At 46.0% G+C, this 26,236-nt stretch overlaps 1 protein-coding gene across 4 annotated transcripts in view; it reads right to left on the bottom strand.

The window, feature by feature from the left end:
• Nucleotides 1–26,236, bottom strand: part of LOC119973101 (FERM domain-containing protein 4B-like) — a 416,202-nt gene that overhangs the window by 113,388 nt on the left and 276,578 nt on the right. For 3 of the 4 annotated variants that reach the window (XM_038810633.1, XM_038810631.1, XM_038810632.1), the window contains exons 6-7: nucleotides 2,945–3,001; nucleotides 2,517–2,539 (exon numbers count right to left, since the gene is read on the bottom strand). The exons of the other annotated variant lie outside the window; for it this stretch is intronic. In XM_038810633.1, the coding sequence (XP_038666561.1) occupies nucleotides 2,517–2,539; nucleotides 2,945–3,001 (80 nt within the window). The remainder of the gene's footprint in view (nucleotides 1–2,516; nucleotides 2,540–2,944; nucleotides 3,002–26,236) is intronic. 4 annotated transcript variants of the gene reach the window in all.

Genomic DNA, 26,236 nt, shown 5'->3' on the forward strand with positions numbered 1-26,236 from the left:
GCAATTTAGCTTGGCCAATCCACCTAACCTGCAGAGCTTCGGACTGTGGGAGGAAACTAGAGCACCCGGAGGAAGCCCACGCAGGCACGGGGAGAACATGCAGAATCCACACAGAGAATGACCCAAGCTGGGAATCAAACCTGGGAAGCGGGAGCTGTGAAGCAATGGTGCTAACCACTGTGTTACCATGCCACCCAGAGAATAGTTTGAGAATTTTGACTCAGCGATGAAGAAGTAGCATGTCAGGATGGTGAATGTCTTTACAGGGGCAACAGTAAGACATCTCACAGCACCAAGTTAAATTCCAACAGCGTTATTTGAAATCACAAGCTTTCGGAGCACTGCTCCTTCGTCAGGTGAAGACTTTAACCTGGTTGGAATTTAACCTGGTGTTGAGACTTCTTACTTTGCCCGTCCCAGTCCAGCGTCGCTATCTCCACTTAAGGCGGGAACTTGCAGGCTGTGGTATACCCATGCATCTGATACCCTTGTCCCTCTCTACAGTAGAGGTCGTGCATTTGAAAATTATTTTGATTGAGGGATAAATGTTGACCACGACAGTGGGGATAACTCTTCCTCGAAAGATCGGCAGGAGATATTTTATGCCCACCCGAGATAGCAGGCACAGATTCAGTTTGACATGTCATCTTAAAGCAAGCACCGGTAGCACAGTGGTTAGCACCGTTGCTTCGCAGCACCAGGGTCCCCGGTTCGATTCCCGGCTTGGGTCACTGTCTGTGCAGAGTCTGAATGTTCTCCCTGTGTCTGAGTGGGTTTCCTCCGGGTGCTTCAGTTTCCTCCCACAAATCTCAAAAGACGTGCTTGTTAGGTGAATTGGACATTCTGAATTCTCCCTCTGTGTACCCGAGCAGGCGCCGGAATATGGCGACTGGGGGCTATTCACAGTAACTTCATTGCAGTGTTAATGTAAACCTACTTGTGACAATAAAGATTATCAACCGTACAGAACTCACCTATGAGTGCAATGGAGTATTAGCCTCTGGTTTTCTGTTCTCATCTCTGGAAAGGAGCTTGAGTTAAACATTCTGACAGAGGCGTAGCTGACACAAGATCGGCCACTACAAGCAAAGGCTCAAATAGCGACGTAAATTCCTAATTTTTTGGAATTTCTCCCCGATTCACAGATTTCATAGAATTGACAGTGCAGAAGGCCACTTGGCCCATCGAGTGTGAACCGGCTCTTGGAAAGAGCACCCTACCCAAGCCCCTACCTCCACCCTATCCCCATAACCCAGTAACCCCACCTAACACTAAGGGCAATTTGGACCCCAAGGGCAATTTAGCATGGCCAATCTACCTAACTTGCACATCTTTGGACTGTGGGAGGAAACCCACGCACACACGGGGAGAACGTGCAGACTCCACACAGACAGTGACCCAAGCCAGGAATCGAACCTGGGACCCTGGAGCTGTGAAGCATTTGTGCTAACCACTATGCTACCGTGCTGCCCTTTCAGGTTTAGATCAAACTTAAAAATCACAAATTCCAATTACCCAGTTGTTTTGAGTAACAACCCAATTTTTAAAAATGCTTCTTATGAGCCCCACTTTGCTGTGTACATACTCCCATTGGTAACCACTCCCAAACACCAACAGGGTGTGTGAGAGACTTTTTGCATTTTCAAAGACCAATACAGTACGTTTCTTTAGTTGTTGGCAAATAATGCCTGGTGTTTATTGAAGTAATTTGACTTGAAATGCTCAGAAAATCACGCAGAAGAGAGAATTATGCTATTAACATAATTATTTGCTGTTAGGCAGAGTGTTTTGCAATTAAATTTCACGCATTTGATATTTTGGGGAAGGCAAACAAAAAACAGGCTACGTTTAACAGGTCATTTTCAACACCCACTGCTTCAAACGGATTCTGATGCCAGTTTTTTCCCCCTCACCAAAAGCTTCAGACGTTGTAAAATGATGTTTTTTCAAACACAGAACTATTATCGTGCAGGAATGTTTTTCAAAGATAAACGTGCCCACGTTCAGTGGTAGGCAGCCTGGGCCGCCAGTTCCAATTCACATTGCAGCCTCCCCCCCCCCAGTAACCGTGAGGTCAAGTGTGTGAAGTGTGAGGCCCCACCAGGGCAGCTGTGAGAGAAAGCTTGCACATAAAGCTTTAAAACCAAGCAGCTGACAAATGCGATCGCCTTGTCGCATACATTATTACCCGTCTCAGGTTGTGCAGGGCTGACAAAAAGAAACAGGCTGAGTCTGTATCGACCACACTCACTCGCCTTGCATTTACATTAACCGAAAACACAAATCTGCTGTAACTTACACCCAGGTTACATCAATGAAGTCGGCAGCAATCGCCCAAAAATGTAATCCAATTCGACATACCAATCGGAACTTATAACACTAGAAACAGACAGACACACACACACATGTACATATATATATAGACACACACACACGAATCACAATTCGGTTTTAATTTCCTAAACTTACATTTGACGGCAGGTGTGATAAAATAGATGCAAATGTTTGTGTCTTACCTGATGTAATTGCCTTTCGTTTCCTGGAGAATTGCAAAGGGGGACAGAAAGATCAGTTAGTGTTAGAACAGGAGGCGACGAAATTTAAACAAAAAAAAACAAATCAGAAACGCTGAGTGCCTTAGTTATTTAATTCAGTCCGCAGGGGAACTGTAAAATTACAAGAGGAGTTGCGAGTGAAACGGGACAGACTGCACCAGCGTGTCAGAGCCCAGTGCGGACATTGGCAACTCTCTCCCCCACCAACACAAGGTGAGAGATGGCGCTGATCGGCAGCAGGTCCAGACCACTGCGTGGAATGTGCTGAAACAAGACAAGCGGGCAAGGCGGGAGGGGAGCAGCAAAGCTCCCCGCTGAATGGAAACTCTGCGACTCAAAGCGCCAAGTGGCTGTCACGCCAGGAAACTACCCCCTCCCCTCCTTCTTACCTGCAACACGTAGGCGGCCAACTCGAACACCGTCTCGCTGTCCACCTCGATGTCTCCCTGCGGGGGGGGGAGAAGAAGAGAGTTCAGTCACCAGGCAGCAAGCAGCCTGGCGGCGAGTAGAGCTCGGACAGCCTTCCCTCCCTCCAGCACCCGGCCATACCACACCCCCGGGGGAAGGGGGGTTACAAACCTCACAGACACTTACCAAAACAACAGCTGTCAGCCCGCGCACTCACTCACTCTACCCACACACTTATATTAAAGCACACAAGGGGGTCAGTCACAACATTTCGAGAAGTCTCTGGTGTGGCCACTGACCGAGGTGTGGGTTTGGCCTCTCCTGCAATGCAGTGTTTTGGTTGAGGCTGAGTGACCAGGTTCGGTCAGCCTCACTCACATTGGTGATACTGTATACCGATAGAAAAGTGCTTCAAAGCTCCAGAGCAAACGGGCTCTCCTTTAAAAAAAAACACCAATGCTTTTTTTTTGTGGCGGGGGGTTCTGAGTTTTCCGGTCACGCCTGATTCACACCCACACAAACAATGGGTTGTAAATAATCACGGAGCTTTGAGGGGAAAGTGCAACTTCTTCGCGCGTTTGTGCAAATAGACTTACGAAATGTATCACATGCTCGCTCTACTAAAGAAGGAATAGTTATATCTCAGGGAGTGGGGATTAATGGGTGTTTCTCTAGTTGGCGATCAGTAGCTAGTGGTGTCCCTCAGGGATCAGTGTTGGGCCCACAATTGTTCACAATTGACATAGATGATTGGAGTTGGGGGACCAAGTGCAATGTGTCCAAGTTTACAGACGACACTAAGATGAGTGGTAAAGCAAAAAGTGCAGACGATACCGAAGTCTGCAGAGGGATTTGGATAGGTTAAGTGAATGAGCTAAGGTCTGGCAGATAGAATACAATGTTGACAAATGTGAGGTTATCCATTTTGGTAGGAATAACAGCAAAAGGGATTATTTAAATGATAAAATATTAAAACATGCAGGTGTGCTAGTGCATGAGTCGCAAAAAGTTGGTGAACAAGGGCAACAGGTGATTAAGAAGGCAAATGGAATTTTGTCTTTCATTGCTAGAGGATGGAGTTTAAGACTAGGGAGGTTATGCTGCAATTGTATAAGGTGTTAGTGAGGCCACACCTGGAGCATTGTGTTCAGTTTTGGTCTCCTTACCCGAGAAAGGACGTACTGGTGCTGGAGAGTGTGCACAGGAGATTCACTAGATTAATCCCAGAGTTGAAGGGGTTGGATTACGAGGAGAGGTTTAGTAGACTGGGACTGTACTCGTTGGAATTTAGAAGGATGAGGGGGGGAATCTTATAGAAACATATAAAATTATGAAGGGAATAGATAGGATAGATGCGGGCAGGTTGTTTCCACTGGCGGGTGAAAGCAGAACTAGGGGGCATAGCCTCAAAATAAGAGGAAGTAGATTTAGGACTGAGTTTAGGAGGAACTTCTTCACCCAAAGGGTTGTAAATCTATGGAATTCCTTGCCCAGTGAAGCAGTTGAGGCTCCTTCATTAAATGTTTTTAAGGTAAAGATAGATAGTTTTTTTGAAGAATAAAGGGATTAAGGGTTATGGTGTTCAGGCCGGAAAGTGGAGCTGAGTCCACAAAAGATCAGCCATGATCTCATTGAATGGCGGAGCCGGTTCGAGGGGCCAGATGGCCTACTCCTGCTCCTAGTTCTTATGTTCTTATGAAAGCAGGCCCCCTGCCCGGTTGTTCAATTAACATTCAAGTATAATGCCTCCCCAAATCAAGTGTGCCAATAGTAGCAGCAGACTTTATTTTACCTGCCTGCAGTATTCCTTCTCAACTTGGATTCCTCTGATCTTTTGCCCTCTCTCAATCATTTCATTAAGAACAGCCAGCATGACATTGACTGTCTCAACTTATTTGCTCGCCAACCTGTCTCCCCCTGAACATGCAGCACTCTCTTGTCCCGATAACCCACCTTCGCCGAGCAGAGGCCAAACTTAAGTTCTCCACAACTTTCATCTACCTCCCCCAGATCATGATCACACCACTGAATATTAAGCCATTAGGCGGAATGCTGGAGTGTTCGATGGCGGACATCGGGGGAGAATATGGCAGGAGGCCCAGAAATCGGTTCCACACCAGTTTGCATTCACGGCAGGATCTCTGCTGGTGCCCGCCATGGTGAGTCGGAAAATCCACCAGAGGCTGGCGTGATTCTTATTTGCATCTTTCTAATGGGTTGCAGATGAAGTTCGGACCTTCCTCCACCCCTCCCATGTCAGATTCTCCACAATGGTGGGAGAACACACCGGTGTGAAACATGTTTGGAACTCATCTGAACAATCCCTGAGGCTGCCTCTGGAGATCAGGGGGAAGGCCTGGACCCTGGAATCCAACCGTAGTGGTGTGGGGGGGGGGGGGGGGAAGAGGCATCTGCAGGTGAACTTTCAGATTAGGGTTTCTGAAGGAGAGGGGTTTGATCTTCCAATCTCCGAGTGCTCTTGGAGATTCACTTTCGGGGGTACACCTTTTCTTAATTTAGAGTACCCAATAATTTTTTCCCTCAATTAAGGGGCAATTTAGCATGGCCAATCCACCTACTCTGCACATCTTTAGGTTGTGGGAGTGAAACCCATGCAGACACAAGGAGAATGTGCAAACTCCACACGAACAGTGACCCAGGGCCAAGATTGAACCCGGGTCCTCAGTGCCATAGGCAGCAGTACTAAACACTGCTCTGCCACATGGGTAGACCTTCTTTCTTCAACATTGGGTCAGTGATGTTGGAATAATTTTCAATATGGCACCTGGACATAGCAGTGGACAATGTGCCATCAGGCCTGCCCCGCCACTGAATATGGCATAAAACACATGGGTGCAAATTAATGAGGTGGTGGGGGGGGGGGGGGGGGGGGGGAGATTTGGCATGTTTTCCTGCCAGTCCCCTGAGAAGGAAACACTCCACCTTCCCAAGCCCACCATAGCACCTAGTGACAAAATGGGAGAACTCTGCCCATTGTCTTCATATCTGTTGCTGACCTCGACTGGAATTCTACGGCCGTTCGCTCAGGTGCGATCCTCTGGTCTCACCAGTGGTGCACCTTCCACCCATGGATTTCCTGGTGGCATGGGGTGGCTTCAATGATAATTCTCAGCGTCAGGAGCAGAGAATCCCACCACCGAGAAACATGTGGTTGGGAGGCTGGAGAATTCCGCCCCTAATCTTTTCTCCCGAGAAACATGTGGCTGGGAAGCTGGAGAATCCTGGCCCTGATCTTTTCTTTTCTTTTTTTTTTTAATTTAGATTACCCAATTATTTTTTTCAATTAAGGGGCAATTTAGCGTGGCCAATCCACCTACTCTGCACATTTTTTGGGTTGTGGGGGCGAAACCCACGCAGACACGGGGAGAATGTGCAAACTCCACACGGACAGTGACCCAGAGCCGGGATCGAACCTGGGACCTCAGCGCCGTGAGGCGGTTGTGCTAACCACTAGGCCACCGTGCTGCCCCGGCCCTGATCTTTTCTGCAGATTTTCCTTCCATGGCACCCAACATCAACACCCCCCTCAACCTTGAATAGCCCACTTCTATCTCCTTCACAAGAGCCACAGACAGGACTATCATGGTAAATGTAACATTTTAGTCTGTTCCTGCCACACCGAACTGATTTCTTCCCATCTTGAATCTAGTCTTTTGCTCTTTATACACTCTTTCCATCCACATCAATTACTCCTTCAATGCTCTGTATCACTTCAACAGTTTCCAATTTATTGGCTCTAATTTATAAGCACAGTAGCATAGTGGTTAGCACAATTGCTTCATAGCTCCAGATTCGATTCCCGGCTTGGGTCACTGTCTGTGTGGAGTCTGGACATTCTCCCCGTGTGTGCGTGTGTTTCCTCCGGGTGCTCCGGTTTCTTCCCACAGTCCAAAGGTGTGCAGGTAAGGTGGATTGGCCATGCCAAATTGCCCTTTGTGTCCAAAATTGCCCTTAGTGTCTTGTGGGGTTACTGGGTCATGGGGGTAGGGTGGGAGAAGGGTGCTGTATAAGACACCTGAAGTGGACGAGCGCATAGGTCTCTGAGGCAAAAGCCCAGAGCTGGGGTGCCGCCATGGGCGGTGATCGTGAGACTCCATAAATTTGTGAAGAAAGAGAAAATTCAACGGTGGGCCAGGGAGAAGCGTAGCTACGACTGGGAGGGGAATAATGTCCGGATTTATCAGGACATCGGAGCGGAGTTGGCAAAACGTTGGGCAGGTTTCAACAAGGCCAAGGCGGTGCTGTATCAGGTTAGGGGTGCTCTACTCGGTGAAATTATGGGCGCCGTTCGGAGGCCTGGAGTATTATTTAGAGACCCCAGAAGCGGCCGAAGATTTCATTAGGGAGCATAAACTGGGGGAGAACTGAGTGGACAATGCTTGGGAACCGGGGTGCTGGCACTATGTAATGGTCAGGAGCATGTTTGAAGTAGGTGTAGGGATTGGGGGATTTTCGCCTTTTTTTGTGGAGGGGGGATTTCTGTTCAATGTTGAGATTGTAAGGAGTTGTAGGGGTGAAACGTTTATGTGGGGATGGATGTTCCCATCCCCCCATCTGTTTTATGGGACTGTTTGTGTTTAACATCTGTTTGTTTACTTTTGGAGAAAGCTACCTGGAGTTCAGGAGAAGTTCTTGTTTGGGTGGGGGAGGGCAAGGCCAGCAGGAGGCCTTCTTCTTTGAGCTGAGGAATGGGGGGGTGGGGATGTCATTAGGATGTGCCTTTGGGCAGGGGCAGCCGCGCTAGCAGGTTATGCTGGTGATCGGAAGTGAGGTGGTGGGGGAGAAGGCCAAGAGGGGTGGCCAGGCGGAGGGGGGAAGGGGAAGTGGGGGGGGGGGGGTGGGAAGAAGGGTAGGGGAAAAGCGGTGGGGGGATTCTGCGAAGCGGCAGGGGGTGAGAGATGACATGGTCAAGGGCAAAGAAAGGGGCCATCTGGGATGGGCAAGGTACAGAGTGGAATTAAAGGGGCAGGTGTTAAGTGGGCAAGATGACGGACGGTAGAGGGGGCTGGAGGCGCAAGCCTCTGGTAAAGTTGGTAATGTGGAGCGTCCGGGGACTGAATGGGCCGGTTAAAAGGTCGCGGGTATTCGTGCATCTCAGGAGTTTGAAAGCGGGGGTTGTCTTTTTGCAGGAGACACACCTCTGTGTGAAGGACCAGGTTAAGTTAAGGAAGGGGTGGGTTGGGCAGGTTTTTCACTCGGGGTTTGATTTGAAATCGAGGAGTATGGTGATTTTACTGAGCAAAAAAATGCGATTCGTGAGTGCGAAGGAGGTGAGGGATCCAGGTGGGAGATATGTGATTGTGAGTGGGGTATTGGAAGGGGCACCGGTAATGTTGGTAAATGTGTATGCCCCAAATTGGGATGATGTGGGTTTTATGAGGGGGTTGCTGGCAGCAATCCCGGATTTGGCCACGTACCAGTTGATCATGGGACGAGATTTTAACTGTGTCCTGGAACCGAGGGTGGATAGATCGAGCCCCAGGTCAATGGATAGGGTACGAGTGGCAAGGGAGCTGGGGGGTTTATGGAGAGGATGGGTATGGTGGATCCATGGCGCTTTCAGAACCCAGGGGAAGGGAGTATTCCTTCTTTTCACACGTCTATAAGGTGTATTCGAGGATTGATTACTTTGTAGTGAGTCGGGAGATATTGGTTGGGGTGGAGGGGGCAGAGTATGTGGGGATATTTATCTCGGAGCGGGGATAGCTATCTGGGACCATGCACCCCACTGGCTGGATATTCGGTTCAGAATGGGATGAGAGCAGAGGCCGGGGTGGAGGTTTGGCTTGGATTGTTGGCGGATGGAGGTTTTTGTGATAAGGTGCGGTTGGCGATTAGGGATTATGTGAAGTTCAATTAGAATGGGGAGGTGTCGGCGGGCATTTTTTGAGAAGCACTGAAGGCAGTGGTCCGGGGTAAATTATCTAATTTACGGTTCGTGCGAATAAGGAAAGGAGGATGGAACATGACCGTCTCGTGAGTGAGATAGTGGAGGTGGACACGGAATATTCCAGGTTGCCCACCGTGGAGGGATTGGCGAAGAGGAAAAAGTTGCAGGGGCAATTTAACAGGCTGACAACGGGGAGGGCAGTAGGGCAACTGCGTAGGGCAAGAGGGGTGGAATACGAGTATGGGGAGAAGGCGAGCCACATGCTGGCGCACCGCTGCAGAGGCAGGCTGCGTCCAAGGAATTATTGACGATCCAGACTGGGGCTGGGGATGTGGTGTCAGAGCCAGGGAAGATAAATGAGGCATTTAGAGAGTATTACCAGGGACTTTATGAGGCAGACCCAGGAGGAGAGGAAGGGGACATGGGGTGGTTTCTGGACGAGCTGGAATTTCCCCAGGTGGAGGAAGCAAAGAGGCAGGCGTTGGAGGGGCCCCTGGGGCTGAGGGAGGTGCTGGATAGTACAGAGGTATGAAGTCGGGGAAGGCCCCTGGGCCGGATGGGTACCTGGCAGAATTTTATAAGTAATTTGCGGCGGACCTGGCACTACATCTGTTGAGGGCGTTTAATGAAGCACTGGAGAAGGGGGAGTTGCCGGAGACGATGAAGCAGGCAGTAATCACACTAAGCCCCAAAAAAGGGAAGGATCCGGTGAAATGTGGGTCGTATAGACCCATATCACTATTGAACACAGATGTGAAAGTATTGGCTACGTTGTTGACGGGAGGATTGTGTCCGGGGGTGGTTCAGAAGATCAACCAGGCTTCATCAAGGGCAGACAGCTCCCGAGTAATATAAGACGGCTGTTGAATGTGGTGATGAATCCGTCGAGAGCTCTGATACTGGACGTGGTGGTGTCCATGAATGCAGAGAAAGCATTTGATCGGGTGGAGTGGTGGTACTTGTTCGAAGTTTTGGGAAGGTTTGGGTTTAGGCCGAGATTTGTGGCATGAGTGCGGTTGCTGTATGTGGCGCCAAGAGCAAGGGTGAGGACGAATTATATGAGCTCACGAAGCTTTGACTTACACAGGGGTATGAGGCTGGGTGCCTGCTGCCGCTGCTGCTGTTTGCACTGGCCATAGAGCCATTGGCGATGGCTCTCAGGGGCCGGCAGAGTGGCAGGGGATAATGAGGGGACAGAGGGAGCATCGGGTGTCGCTCTATGCCGGTGACCTCTTGCTGTATGTTTTGGATCCGTTGGAGAATATGGGAAGGATTATGGACCTGTTGGGGAGGTATGGAAGGTTCTCGGAATACAAGCTGAATGTAGGGAAAAGCGAGGTATTCCCAGTGAATGAGCTGACACAGCGAGGAAGGGTTCGCCAGTCTGGAGGAGCTAAGGGAGAGGGTAGAGCTACCAAGGGGTAGTGAGTTCAGGTATCTACGGTTAGGGACTTTGCATGAAAGGTCTGGAAGGAGTTCCCTAGATTGCTGGGGTACACCCTGCTGGAGCGACTGCTGCTTCCGGATGTGGAAAGGGAGGGAGGAATTGGGGATATATATAAGTGGCTGGGGGAACAGGGAGGCGAGTGGGGTGGTGAAGATCAAGGAGAAATGGGAAGCGGAGTTGGGAATGGAGATCAATTGGGGAGTATGGCGTGAGGCACTGCGAAGGGTAAGCGGGACCTCCTCTTGTGCAAGGATGAGCCTGATACAGTTTAAGGTGGTGCACAGAGTGCATATGACTCGGGCGAGAATGAATGGTTTCTTTCAGGGGATAGCAGATGAGTGTGAGAGGTGTGGGCGGGGGCCAGCGAATCATGCGCACATGTTTTGGGGTTGTGAAAAATTGGGAATATTCTGGGCGGGAGTGTTCGCGGTCTTAGCCAGGATAGTGGATGAGGGAGTGGACCCGGACCCTTTGGTGGCGATATTTGGGATTTCAGAGAAGCCAGAGGTAATGGAGAGGAGGAAGGTCGATGTCTTGGCCTTCGCCTCTCTGATTGCACGACGACAAATTTTGCTGGAGTGGCAGTCGGCATTGCCACCGGGGGTAGCAGCATGGTTGGGTGACCTGTACGACTTCCTGCGGTTAGAGAAGATAAAGTATGAGTTAAGAGGCTCAGCAGGGGAGTTTGAGAAAAGATGTTTGTGACCGTGTTTGAGGACCTGTTCATCGCAGGGGCGTGGGGGGGGGGGGGGGGGGGGGGGGGGGGGGTGGATGATTGGGGGGAGTGAAAAAGGAGAAACATCTGTACAAACTTTACAGTTGATTGCTGGGAAGAATGTTTCCTCGGGTGTTTATTTGCTGTAACCTACTTTGATACAAGTTTGAATAAAATGCGTTTTTTTAAAAATGGGGATAGAGTGGAGATGTGGGCTTGGGTAGGGTGTTCTTTCCAAGAGCCGGTGCAGGCTCGATGGGCCGAATGGTCTCCTTCTGCACAGTAAATTCTATGATAATCATCTCTTAACCATGGAAATCCAACCGCTCTGCACCTCCAGATGCCACCAGGGTGACATGAGAGCTCTCTGCCACTTACCTGATTGGAGGACCAACCAATCACCATCCATCATCACCCTCCCCTGCCTGGCTGAACTTGTCATTTTGAACAACTTCTCCTTCAATTTCACTTGCTTCCTCAAAGTAAAAGGTGTTGGTACGGACATTCTCATGGGCCCTAGCCATGTCTGCCTTTTTGTGGGATCTGCCGATAGTTCCTTGTTCCAGTTCTACTCAGGCTACCTCCCTCACCACTTTTTCCAGTGCATCGAGAACCAAATTGGTGCTGTTTCTTGCACCCTGAATTGGAAAATATCATAAATTTTCCATGCAATTTTGTGTCTTCCTTCACTTTCACATGGTTCATCTCCGACTCTTCCCTTCTCTTCCTAGATTTCTCTGACTCCATCTGCAGGTAGGCTATCAACAAATATTCATGGTAGACCCACCAACTCCCACAGCTATCTCACACCATGCTCTCTGTAAACAAACTCAATTGTATTCTCCCAGTTTCCCCCTCTCCATTGTAAATGTTCTGATAATGCAACCTTCTGTACCAGCCCTTCTGATATGCCTTCCTTTTTCCTCAGCTGAAGATTCGAAGCCTACCCCCCACACTCACTGTGGTGGTCAAGGCATTCAACCATGTCCATCTCATTTCATGTACTTCTCTTGCACCTTCTCTTTGTTCAATGGATTACCCTCCACCATTTCTGTCACACGCAGTGTGACACCACCAAACCCATCTTTCCCTCCCCTTCCAACATTTGAAGGGATAGTTCCTTCCACAACAGCCTGGTCCACTCCTCAACACCCCCTCCATTTCACAGGCACTTTTTCCATTCAAGTACAAGAATTGTAACACCTGCCCTTTTACCTCCTTTCTGCTCACCAAACAAGGCCCTGAACACCCCATCCAAATGAAATGGCAATTTACTTGTACATCGTTCAATTTAGTATGTGGTATTTACTGTTCACATTGCAGTTTGCTCAACTTTGGGAGATTGAGGGCAGCACGGTGGCCTAGTGGTTAGCACAACTGCCTCACGGCGCTGAGGTCCCAGGTTCGATCCCGGCTCTGGGTCACTGTCCGTGTGGAGTTTGCACATTCTCCCCGTGTCTGCGTGGGTTTCGCCCCCACAACCCAAAAATGTGCAGAGTAGGTGGATTGGCCACGCTAAATTGCCCCTTAATTGGAAAAAATAATTGGGTAATCTAAATTTATAAAAAAAAAAAAAAAAAAAAAACTTTGGGAGATTGGTTAACCACTTTGCGGACAGCTCCGTTAAATTCACAAGCATGACCCTGAGCTTTCGGTTTCCTGTAATTTTAATTATCCAACTTGCTCTCATACTGTCCTCTTATCCTTGGCCATCTGCAGTGTTTCAACAAAGCCCAAGGAACAGGTACTCATCTTGCAATTACCGGATTTATAACCTTCTGATCTCAACACTGAGTTCAACAATTGCAGACTATAATCTGTGCTTTCAAACGGCAGCTGTTCCTGATTCTGCGATTCGTACCTCCTCAGGACATAGCTTTTGTTTCTTTACTTGCTCCATTACCACTCCCTTGGCCTTACACCACAAATTCTTTTGCCATTTAATCTTTCCTGTCCTCCAACCATTCACAGACATTTCATTATTTTCTTTAACATCCCCCCACTGTCACTTGCTCAAAATCTATTACATTTCTCAAGTTTCCCTGTTCCGATGAAAGGTCATCGACCTGAAATGTTAACTCTGTTTCTCTCGCTGCAGATGCTGCCTGGTCTACTGAATATTGCCAGCACTTTCTGTTTTTATTAATAAAACTGGTTTGAAGGAGCTGTACATTAAATTATTATATTTGAATCATCCTCATAGTCTTATACTTACAGTCATAAGGATAATCTTAGGGTGATGCATATTTTTGAAATATCTCCATGGATTTTTTGTAGTGATTGAATGTGGTCTTCAACCTGGGGAATCTCTGATCTTGTCTTGTTTCATTGAGGATGCACGTTTACGGTGAACCACCAAGGTAATGCTCATTTGCTAAGTGGTTGTAATCATAGCACTTAGTGTTCTGGAAGCAGTCAGAGTTGAAAAGGCAGTACTGTACAGTAGCAGCATTATGATGAAAGGACACACACCTGAAACATTGGGCTGGATTCTCCGATCCCCCAGCCACGTGTTTCTTGGTGATGCGCCATTTGTTGGCGGCGAGATTCTCTCTTCCCGCCGCTCGTCAATGCGATTTTCCATTGAAGCCACCCCATGCCGCCAGAAAACCCACTGGCGGGGATGCGCTGCCGGCAGGAAATGTAAATCTCAGCAGCCGGAGAACTACGGCCATTGACTCCATTTACTTATCCGTACCAGCCTCCCCGAACAGGCGCCGGAATGTGGCGACTAGGGGCTTTTCGCAGTAACTTCATTTGAAGCCTACTTGTGACAATAAGCGATTCTCATTTCATTTTTCATTTCCATTTCCTTCCCCACAGATGCTGCCAGACCTTCTGCACACTTCCAGTAATTTCTGCTATTTCAGATTTCCAGCATCTGCAGTATTTTACTTTTGTGTTTGTAATATTTGCAGTATTCCAAAAGCAGCACGCCTCCTTAGTGGTGGAAATTTCCATCCTTAACAAAAATAGTGGGACGATTCTCCGATGTGTTGCACCCGGCATAAATGCCGCATTGTCGGGAGAATAGCAGGAGAGTCCGGCTCCCAGGTATTCACCCACCTGTCGACGGAGCGTGAAACCGGCGGAAATCATGACTGGTCTCCACCACAGGAGACCAGATGTGATGACCATGCTGGGGGCGCTGAGAACATTGAGCCATTAGGTGGTTGGGGCACGGCAGGATAGTGCCACAGCACTGCCCCCTGGCACTGCCTGCAAGGAGGGGGTGCATGAAGGAGGGGTGCATTTGCTGACCCCATAGCAGGGTGTCACCCAGCTGAGAGGGTTGGGTGGGGGAGCGCTGGTACCGGCGATGTTTGGGGTTTGGGGGGTGGTGGGGCCTGAACTGGCATTTTGTGATCGGCTAAGCAGTGCTCCGAAAGATAGAGATTTGAAACAAGCATGTTGGACTTTAACCTGATGTTGTAAGACTTCTTACTGTGCTCACCCCAGTCCCATGCCGCCATCTCCACATCATGTTGGGCATGGCTATGCCTCACACCTTTGAGTGCCAGTGCAAATCATGCCCCTCCAAAAAAAAGCCAAAGTACGAGAAGACCATGATGGGAATCGTAGTTCACACAAACAGCCCAATGACCTTTTAAAAAATAAATTTAGAATACCCAATTAATTTTTTCCAATTAAGGGGCAATTTAGCGTGGCCAATCCACCTAGTCTGCACATCTTTTGGGTTGTGGGGGCGAAACCCACGCACACACGGGGAGACTGTGCAAACTCCACACGGACAGCAGAGCCAGGATCGAACCTGGGACCTTGGCGCCATGAGGCAGCAGTGCTAACCAATGTATCACCGTGCTGCCCTTACTTTTATAAATGAAAATAGAGAAAATATTTCATCCACTCAGTTTGGTTTTACAATTTTTTTTCCCAGCTTAACAAATATCAGTGTCAGATGTAATGATGAATCCATTACATCATGCTGTGATAGGAAAATGGGGTCACGCTGCAGGGTGGGAACATGCAGCTGCAATCTGCTGAACCCGCCTGCTCTTTAAATGGCCCTCGAGCAGTAGGGATGATTCCTTTACAATTGTTTTAATTGGCTGATTGTTCGTGCCACAATTACAGTATTATTTTACGAACAGCAATGTCAATTAAGGAAACCACAGCTCCAGAGGCATGTCTTCAGTGACCATTTTAAAAATTAAAGGATCAAAATTATAGTTGGCAATCTCATTTTAAATGAGTTAGTAATTTTGATTGAGCGGAAAAAAACGCTACAAGTAATTTAGACATTCACACAGTAACAAAAGAACATTGAGCATCCTTACAGCCATATTACATCTGCGGTGTGATAAGAGTTTGCATATTTATCAGCTGAAATACGATTTGGCTGAAAAAGCTCCAAGAGACAATCTGAGGGAGTGAGTAGCTCAATATAAAGTGCAAGTTCTTTTTTTCAGTTCTGAAGAAATGATTTTTTTGCAGAGAATGTTTTCTATTAGCATACAGCAACATAAATAACATGCTAATAATTAAAATATGCAGAAAGATACAGATATCTGATGATGTTCCAGACCCCCAGATTATAATCCCATCATGACTGCCCTCGAATATGGCACCTTAATTTCACAGTTTCACAATGCCAGGGACCTTGGTTTGATTCCCGGCTTGGGTCACTGTCTGTGCGGAATCTGCACATTCTTCCCGTGTCTGCTAGGTTTCCTCCGGGTGCTCCGGTTTCTTCCCATAAATCCTGAAAGATGTGCTTGTGATGTGAGTTTGACACTCTGAATTTCCCCTCAGTGTACCCAAACAGGCGACATAGTGTGGTGACTAGGGGATTTTCACAGTAACTTCATTGCAGTGTTAATGCAAGCCTAGTTATGACACTAAGAAAGATTATTATTATTAATTTGAAGAATGTAAGCATTACAAGTTCAGTACCATCTCTGAGGATTTGATCTCAATTAAGTTGGCAGTATAACTGAGTACAGCATTTACTGAAAGAGACTTTTACGATCTTTTGTCACGTAGCCATGGATTTTATTCTACATTGACTTTTGGTGAAATATTGTGTGCTAAGAACATGATCAAGGGAGGCCTGTTTGAGCCAGACAGTGTGAGGGAGTTAAATTTTCACTCCCCGCCCCTCATGCTGTGCAGATCTGTAACTCCAGTCACCAATTATGTCATCAGCAATTCCTTTGCAAACAAAATATTCAAAACACAGGGTGTGCAATTATATCATGTTTCATTACCTTTTCTTAAACAGAATCCTGACGATGATTGCAATAGAGATTTCTTTGGGGAATAAAATCTCTTGTAAAGAAAACATTTTTGTTAACCGGACGCCATTCAAGGTTATTTAATTTAAGTTGACAGACGGCTGATTTTACTTATGATTACATGTGGTTTGTATTCTTATAAAACACAAGCAATTCATAAGTCTGTCACAAAGAGACTGAAGACAGCACACCCATTAGTAGAATGACAAGAATATAAACTGAAATAAAAACATGTTGAAAACATACTCAGGTGTTTCTCGAGTTAGCAACAACACGTTTGGCTCTGGCATTGAAATGGTTGAGACGGAAGTCAAAAAATACACAGGAGTATTTGCAGGGTCAGTGCTGAAAGTGTCTAATCAGGGGTGGCACGGTGGTGCAGTGGTTAGCACTGCTGCCTCACGGCGCCAAGGGCCCCGGTTCGATCCCAGTCCCCGATATCATCTTCTTTGTGGATTTACACATTCTCCCAGAGTTTGCATGGGTCTCATCCCACAACCCAAAGATGTGCAGGGTAGGTGGCCACGCTAAATTGCCCCTTAATTGAGAAAAAAATAAACATAAAAGTGTCTGATCAATCTAGAAAAGCATTTGATGATGCCAATAGAATATTTCACTGTACACTATATAATTAAAACAATGAAATACAAGTCAGAGAAGTCATGAGCAAATAAGAGGGCAACTAAGTACCATATCCAGTTTTGGTTATGGAGTCACAAGGGAAACATTTAAGCATTGGAGACAGTATAGAAGAGACCCATAAGGTTAATCTTCAGTCCAAGAGCTCTAAATTATAAGGAATGTTTGGGAGAAACTTTAACCTATGACTGAGAGGTCTAGCAAATTATAAATTGCATGGAAAAAATTAATCTGGTAAATCGCTTACAAATTTGACAATAAAGGAGGGAATCACAGGTTTTAACAGGTACAAGGCAAATTTTGGACTGATATCATGGAAGTCAAATAATAATCTTTATTTGTGTCACAAGTAGACTTACATTAACATTACAATGAAGTTACTGTGAAAATTCCCCAGCCGCCACACTCCGGCACCTGTTCGAGTACACTGAGAGAGAATTTTGAATGTTCAATTCACCTAACAGCACATCTTTCGGAACTTGTGGGAGGAAACCGGAGCATGCGGAGGAAACCCACGCAGACACGGGGAGAACGTGCAGACTCTGCACAGACAGTGACCCAAGTTGGGATTCGAAACCGTGTAACTGGCGCTGTGAAGCAACAATGCTAACCACAAATGTTGATGCACAGAAACAAACTCGAGATAGAACAGCAGAAGCAAAATGATTGGAATAATTTAAGAAGCAGCAGGCACGGCAGCGGGTCTTGCCAGTTGGAACAGTCTCCCTCATCTGCTCTTATTTCGTGATAAGCTGCCATTATTTTGGATGTTGATTGGTTGAGTGCTCGACCTGCTTGCAATTGCCAGCAATGCTGTTTTCTCACAGCCAGCCTATGTGGCCCTTCCCAGCCATTAGAAAAGACGGGCAGCCAAAAATTAGGTCACAAGTCTTGCTGTTCAAACAGTTGTATGTGTGCAACTGTTCCTCCCACTACAGTTGTAGAATCTGCCCACATAGAGCAGCAGTGGAAGTGTACATTGATTTAAACCAAAAGCATCTCCCAGTACTTAAGTCAATATAAGGTGCGCTTAAACAGATACATGAAAGGATCTATTCACAATTTATTTTACTTCTCTCTCCGAGTTCACTTAGTGAAGATTTTCACAAACTTTTCTTTTAATGAAAGTCAGATGTTAACTTTGCCAATTGTTTTTCTTGTTTGAGGCTGGCTCGAAACCGGTTCTTGAGCAGTAACTCTGTTTATACAGCTCACAAAGCTTCATGAATATCACATGCAGCATATGTGTCTGTTAAAAAACATTTATTGCACATCAAAAAAATACATATTTTGTTTTACGATTCCAAGTCATAGGCCGAATACATCTCAGATAAGCTTTTAAATTACAGTTATCTTAAACATAAATCAATCACTTCCTGTCTATCTATATACTTTAAAAAAATTTAGAGTACCCGATTCTTTTTCCCCCAATTAGGCAGCAATTTAGCATGGCCAATCCACCTAGCCTGCACATCTTTGGGTTGTGGGAGTGAGACCACGCAAACATGGGGAGAATGTGCAAACTCCACACGGACACTATTGTTTCTTCATATTTACAGATGGAATAAAGATTAAAACTCTAAGCAACAATTTTCAACATTTTGCTGTGTTTATGGCATAACACCTAGTGAGTCAATTCAAAAGAAGCCGACCTGATGTTTAATACATAATAACATGTTCTTTGCTACATGATATTCTTTATTCTCTCAGCCTGTATGGTAAAGATTTTGATAGATGCATAATTTGGACATGTTTCTGTAATTTGTTTGAAATGCTTAAGTATCTGTAGTAGCGAAAAAAGGAAACGTTCAGCAGTCTTTCCAAGACACAAGCCATTCTCAATTTAATAGTGCACATTGTCTTTGTAATGGACGTGAATATGATCTAAAACTATTGCATTTAACTTTTGACAAGGGGAATGGAAAATCAATTTATTATTAAACAGGGTTGCAGCTCTGATATATGTCTCTTTAGGAATGCAGTGGAAAGTGCTTTGACCTTTAGTTGTCATTTGCACTAACATATTACTCGTTAGCAGTTACCTATGACATTCTCTTGGTCGGGTTTTTATTGTCAAATGGGCATCTGTGCGCAAAGGAATTCTTGTTAAAGATAAAAGAACCACATGCTCATCTACTTTAAAGTCATCAGTTTCTTTGTTGGAAAGAAAAATTTGGAAAGGTTTTAGATTTGGGTACTTTGCATTAATCTCTCGGATTTAACCAACAGATTTTTTTTTAATAAATAAATTGAGTACCCAATTCATTTTTTCCAATTAAGGGGCAATTTAGCGTGGCCAATCCACCTAGCCTGCACATCTTTGGGATGTGGGTCGAAACCCATGCAAACATGGGGACAATGTGCAAACTCCACACGGACTGTGACCCAGAGCCGGGATTGAGCCTGAGACCTCGGGATCGAACCTGAGGCAGCAGTACTAACCACTGTGCCACCGTGCTGCCCTGAACCAACAGGTTTTGAAACCTGCTCGGAGTGATAGGATGACAACAACTTGTATTTATTTTGCACCTTTAATGTCATGAAACATCCTAATGTGCACCACAGAAACATCAAACCAAATTTGACATTGAGCCACATAAGGAGATGTTAGGGCAGATGGCCAAAAGCTTGGTTAAAAAAATAGCTTTATAGGAATGTCTTGAAGGAGGAAAGAGTGGTACAGATACACAATGGTTACAAAGGGAATTCCAGAGCTTCGGGCCTGGGCAACTGAAGGCGTAGCTGCCAATGGTGAAGCAAGTAAATTGGGGATGCTCAAGATATCAGAATTGAAGGAGCACAGATATAAAGAGGGTTGTAGGTTTGGAAGGCTTTATAAAGGCAAGGCTCAGCAAGATCCTGGAAAGATTTGAAAACAAACAGTAGAACACTAAAATCAAGGCTTTGCTGAAACTAAAAGATGGTCAGCAAGTACAAGAGCGATGGGTGAATGGGACTTGGTGTGAATTTGTTTTGGATAGGCTTAGGTTTGTGGAGGCTGAAATTTGGGAGGCCAGGATTGGGTTGAAATAATTAAATCTAGAGGTAACAAAAGCATGAATCAGAATTTAAGCAACAGATGAGCTGAGGCAAGGGTGAAGACATGTGATGTTCTGGAAGTGGAAATCGAAGGTTTTAATGAGGGAGCAGATATGTGGTCAGGAGCTTATTTTAGTTTCAAATACACGGTGGTACAGTGGGTAGCACTGCTGCCTGATGGCACAGAGGACCCGGGTGCGATCCCAGCCCCAGTTCACTCTCCGTGTGGAGTTTGCACATTTCTCCCAGTGTCTGCGTGGGTCTCGCTCCCACAACACAAAGATGTGCAGGGTAGGTGGACTGGCCACACTTAATTGCCCCGTAATTGGAAAATTAAAAAAACAATTAGGTTCAAATATAACACAAACCTAATGATTAATCTGAAACAGTTGCCCAGGAGACAGAGGTAGTTGGTGGCTGGCGAATAGAGTTTATGGAGGGATTAGAGACAATGGCTATGGGATTGGAGACAATGGCTTTGGTCTTCCCACTATTTAGTTAGACAAAATTTCTGCTTATTCATTACAGAATGTTGGACAAGCGGTCAGACAATTTTGAAACAGTGGAGGGATTGGGAGAGGTCATGACAAGGTAGAGTTGGGTGTCATCAGCGTACATTTGGAATCTAACAATGTCTTTATGGATGATGTGACTGAAGGGTAGCAGGTACATAAGAAATAAGGAATCAAAAATAGATCCTTGGGGGAAACCACAGGAAAGAGCGCGAAGTGGGAAGAGAAGCAATGCAGTTGATTCTCTGGCTACAACTGGATAAGTAATAGTGGAATCAGGTGAGTGCTGTCCTGCCCAGCTGAACAATGGCGGAGAAGTGTTGGACGAGGATGATGTGTTCAACAATGTCAAAGGCAGGGCAGCACGGTGGTGCAGTGGGTTAGCCCTGCTGCCTCACGGCGCCGAGGTCCCAGGTTCGATCCCGGCTCTGGGTCACTGTCACTGTGTGGAGGTTGCACATTCTCCCCTTGTTTGCGTGTGTTTTGCCGCCACAACCCAAAGATGTGCAGGGTAGGTGGATTGGCCACGCTAAATTGCCCCTTAATTGAAAAAAAATGAATTGGGTACTTTAAATTTATTTTTAAAAACAATGTCAGAGGTAAGGGCAGCATGGTGGCGCAGTGGTTAGCATTGCTGCCTCACGGGACTGAGGTCCCAGGTTCGATCCCGGCTCTGGGTCACTATCCGTGTGGAGTTTGCAGATTCTCCCTGTGTTTGCATGGGTTTCGCCCCCACAACCCAAAGATGTGTAGGGTAGGTGGATTGGCCTAATTGGAATAAATGAATTGGTACTCTAAATTTATTTTTTAAAAACCATGTCAGAGTCTGCAGGAAGGTCAAGAGGAATGAGGAGGAAAAGTTTTCCTTTGTCGTAGTCACAAAGAATGTCAATTGTGACTTTGCTGAGAACGACTTTGACACCGCAGCGGTAGAAGTGAAAACTGATTGGCAATTTAAATGTGCAGTTCCAGGAAATATGGGCATAGACATGGATTTGAATTGTACGTGTGACACAGGCCGGATAGTCTTGGGATTACTACTCTATTGTATATCAGTAATTCAATGATCACTGTCAGATGTGCTCGAGCTCACTCAGAATAGGGCAGTGTGGTAAATATGTTGGCCATCCTTTAATACAAAAAAATCTGATCTCCTTCCATTCCATGTCTGATCTTTGAGCCTCTTTGATTTTATTCAATCTTTGCGTAGTTGCTGATAATGTATGCACACAATAAAAAACATTTATTAAAAAAAAGATAATGTATGCACTGTCATTATAGCAAGCTCCTCGACTTCTTCCACAAACTCAATATCACATTTTTCTAGATTCTGTTTCAATGCGTGATAATGCATCTGCTGTGTTGTTGTTTCCCTTGAACATATACCATATCAATAATCTAATCAATATTAATTTAAATATTTGAACTCTTAATGGCATCATTTGAATTCAATGGTGTGACAAGAATAGAAACAGACCATAAACCTATTGCGGCCTAGGATGCAGTCAGCATATTTCTTGCATGCCCACGTGTCTGCTAATGCGTCCTTTTTGATTTCTGTATACCTCTTCTCTGAATCTGTTAGTGAACATAATTACCAGTGTAATAGACTGGTCTGCATTTTCCTTCTCTTTGTACCTGAAAAACTATTGTCTCCAATACTGTGAGAAGTCTTACAACACCAGGTTAAAGTCCAACAGGTTTGTTTCAAACACTAGCTTTTGGATTACTGCTCCTTCCTCAGGTGAATGAAGAGGTATGTTCATTCACCTGAGGAAGGAGCAGTGCTCCGAAAACTAGTGTTTGAAACAAACCTGTTGGACTTTAACCTGGTGTTGTAAGACTTCTTACTGTTCTCACCCCAGTCCAACGCTGGCATCTCCACATCCAATACTGTGGAGGATGCATATGCTGCTAATTATTGGACGTAAATTCCTCTGATGACATCAATCACTCCTTGATTTTTTTGCATGCTTTCTGATATACTTCTTCCCAACACCATTTATTGTTTTGGTGTAACAATTGGCATAGTGACTTGTTGAGCTCTTGTCAGGTTTTGGGGAAATGTTGCTATTTGATTCACCATTCCCATTCCCTTTGTAACTCCATTATGTTCCATTATGTTTCTTGGAGTTGGAAATTCTTTTATGAAGCTGGTCTTCAGTGAATTTATTCCTGATGCACTCGTCATGTGACCAAGGAACATTGTTGGTTGTGAAAACTCACACTACTGCCTTTTCTAGTTTGCCCAGCACTGCTCTCACTCCCAACTTGAGCGGCCTCATGTATCAACATGTCACCCATATGGAAAACAACTGTGATGTGCTTTGAGAGGTTGGTCATGAGACACATTAACTCAATACTCCTAGAGTGTCTTGATCCACTGCAATAATGCCACAACCGGTCCACAGCAGGCGCCATCTCTCTGGCCCTACACCCATCCCTGGAGCATCACAACAACAAGGATTCCTATGTTAGACTCCTATTCATTGACTCCAGCTCTGCCTTCAACACCAGAATCCCAGCGAAGCTCATATCAAAACTCCAAAACCTAGGACTTGGCTCCTCCCTCTGCAACTGGATCCTTGACTTCCTGACCCAGAGATCACAGTCAGTAAGGAGAAACAACAACACTTCCTCCACGATAGTCCTCAATACCTGGGCCCTGCAAGGCTGTGTACTTCGCCCTCTACTATAGTACCTATACAAACAGAACTGTGTGACAAAGGTCAGCTCCAATTCCATCTCCAAGTTTGCTGATGACACGACAGTAGTGAGTCGGATCTCGAACAATGATGAGTCAGAGTACAGGAGGGAGACAGAGAACCTAGTGTCATGGTGTAACGACAACAATATCTCCCTCAACGTCAGCAAAACTAAGGAGCTGGTCATTGACTTCAGGAAGCCAAGTATCATACACACCCCTGTCTGCATCAATGGTGCTGAGGTGGAGATGGTTGACAGCTTCAAATTCCTGGGTATGCACATCAACAATCTGTCCTGGTCCATCCACATCAATGCTACGACCAAGAAAGCAAAGCAGCGCCTATATTTCCTCAGGAAACTGAGGAAACTCGGCATGTCCACATTGACTCTTACCAATTTTTTACAGATGCACCATAGAAAGCATCCTATCTGGCTGCATCACAACCTGGTATGGCAACTGCTAGTCTCAAAACTGTAAGAAATTGCAGAGAGACGTGAACACAGCCCAGTCCATCACACAAAACTGTCTCCCATTCATTGACACTGTCTGCAACTCCCGCTGCCTTGGGAAAGTGGGCAACATAATCAAAGATCCCTCCCATCAGGGTTATGCTCTCTTCCAACCTCTTCCATCGGGCAGGAGGTACAAAAGTCTGAGAACAAGGACTAACGGATTCAAGAACAGTTTCTTCCCCGTTGTTACCAGACACCTGAATGACCCTCTTATGGACTAAACTGATCTTTCCATATATCTTCTCAACTGTATAGTACTACCCTCCATATGCTTCACCTGACGTCTGTGTCTATGTGTTTACGTTATGTATTTATTGTACGTCCCTTTTTTTTTCCATGTATGGAATGATCTGTCTAGACTGTACGCAGAACAATACTTTTCACTGTACCTCGGTACAACTGATAATAAATCAAATCCAAAACCAAATCTATGTAAGCCCTCTAAAAGATTTGACATTGTTCTTTGAAAGTTCTCTGGTGCTGATGTTATTCCAAAGGATGACCTGTCAAAACAGAATTTTCCAAATGGTGTTATGAAAGTTGTGAATTCCTCTCTTCTTGTGGCATTTACCAGAATCTACTGTCAACATTTAATTTAGAGATTATTGAGCTCTTCCTTCGACTGTTAAACTCTCATCTCTTGATACTATTGGATGGATTCCTCTTTTCACAGCTTTATTTAGTTGTGTGAGATCAATACATATTCTCATGGAACCATTTGGCTTCAGAACCATCCCTAAGCACCAACTCATTGACTCTTTTACAGGTGAAATTATTTATTATTTTACCATTGAGTCAATCTCTTTCTTTACCTTCAGAAGTAAAGGGTGTGGAAACTTTCTGGGCGCATATGAGCAGCTTGATTTCACTTCTGTGCTTAGTGTTATAGGATATGCAGTTTGTAGCTCTCCCAATCCTGTCAATAACTTTGAAAATTCTGCTCTGAAGTCTCCTGATTGACCTTCAACATTCTTAATTTCTTCTATTCTGGAGATTAGGTTCAAATCCACACATGCCTTTTTGTGCAAAAACAACTCCGATTTTGAATTACATACAGAACTTCAGCAATTACTTTTTTTCTGCACTGTAAAGTAGCTGTTAACTCCCACGCGGCCCTGACGAGCTCTGTGCCTCCTAGTCCCTGTAGCTGCTTGTAGGATAGTTGAAGAATTCTTATGTTTTGTATCTTAAAGAGCTGAATCTGCTGCTTCAGTATCTATCTTAAAGGGCGCGATTCTCCAATCCCGTGGCAGAGTGTCCACGCCGTCGTAAACGCCATTGCCAGCACGGCACTGGAGCGGTTCGCATTGTTCCAGCTGCAGATCCCGGCGTGAACTGTGTGCCGTGGGATCCACGCATGCACAGTTGCACCGGTGCCAACGAGGACATGCGCAGTGGGACGAGCGGCAACGCGCGAATGCACAATGGCCTACTTCAACGTGCTGGCCCCGACACAACGTGGCGCAGGGCTATAGGGGCTGGCGCATAGGAAAGGAGGCCCCCAGCCACAGAGGCCGGCTCGCCGATCAGTGGGCCCTGATCGCGGGCCAGGCCCCATCGGAGGCCCCTTCTGGGGTCGGAGCCCCCTCCCCCAACAGGCTGCGCCCGACCCTGTGCGCAGAGTTCCCGGTGGCTGCGACCAGGTGTGGACAGCGCCAGCAGGACTCTGCCTTTTTAGAGCGGCCGCCTGGCCTGGTGGCCTGGCCGCGTAGAGTGGCTCGCAACTGGCGCCGTGCCGAACGCGGAGAATCGCATGCCAGCGTCGGGGTGGAGTGGCGCCGTTTCAGGGATTCTCCAGTCCGGCGCGGAGCTGGGAGAATCCCGCCCAAAGTGTACTGTGACTTTCTACCAGGATTTCTGCACTCTAATAGTTCCAATGTTCTTCTTTGATCTCTCCTAAGATAGGTACTTTGAACTTTGCGCATTGTACGATGATGATCTTGCTGAAATTAAAATATTTTTCCAATACATCAATAACTTCGGCATATGTGGCTTTGCCATCATCAATCCCCAGGGTAACTAAAATATAATCTGCACAATTGCCCATTGAATATAAAAATGTGCTGACCTGTTCACAGTCTGACTTTGCTGCAGATCCCAATGCGGTGCAAAATTGAGCGAGCCTCCTAATTCACTTTGGTCACACTAGAGCCTTTTTTAGGCTTGGAACTTTCTCAAAATCTCTGGTAGGGCTAAATATTTTTCTATCTTTTTACCGCTTGTCACCATATATTATTGTGCTGTTAGGTTGGGGTCAGGCTCAGTTGTTTATCCCCACCCATTTCAAAGTGGGTTGCCAGTAGTCATCTTGACATCATGAAATAAACTTGCTGCAAAAAATTGCATTTTTATGTCAACATGTTCTGAACCATATATGGTTGATCATTACATTAGTCATGCTTGTTATCTCTTGTGTGTAGAATGACAATACCTTGCATTTATATAGTGCATTTAATATAGAAAAATGTCATTAGAAATATAATCAGACACAGGTTCACATTGAGCCTGAGGAAGGAGGGGTGACCAAAAGCTTGGT

This window comes from Scyliorhinus canicula, chromosome 11 (genome assembly GCF_902713615.1).
Source record: "Scyliorhinus canicula chromosome 11, sScyCan1.1, whole genome shotgun sequence".
Lineage (NCBI taxonomy): Eukaryota > Metazoa > Chordata > Chondrichthyes > Carcharhiniformes > Scyliorhinidae > Scyliorhinus > Scyliorhinus canicula.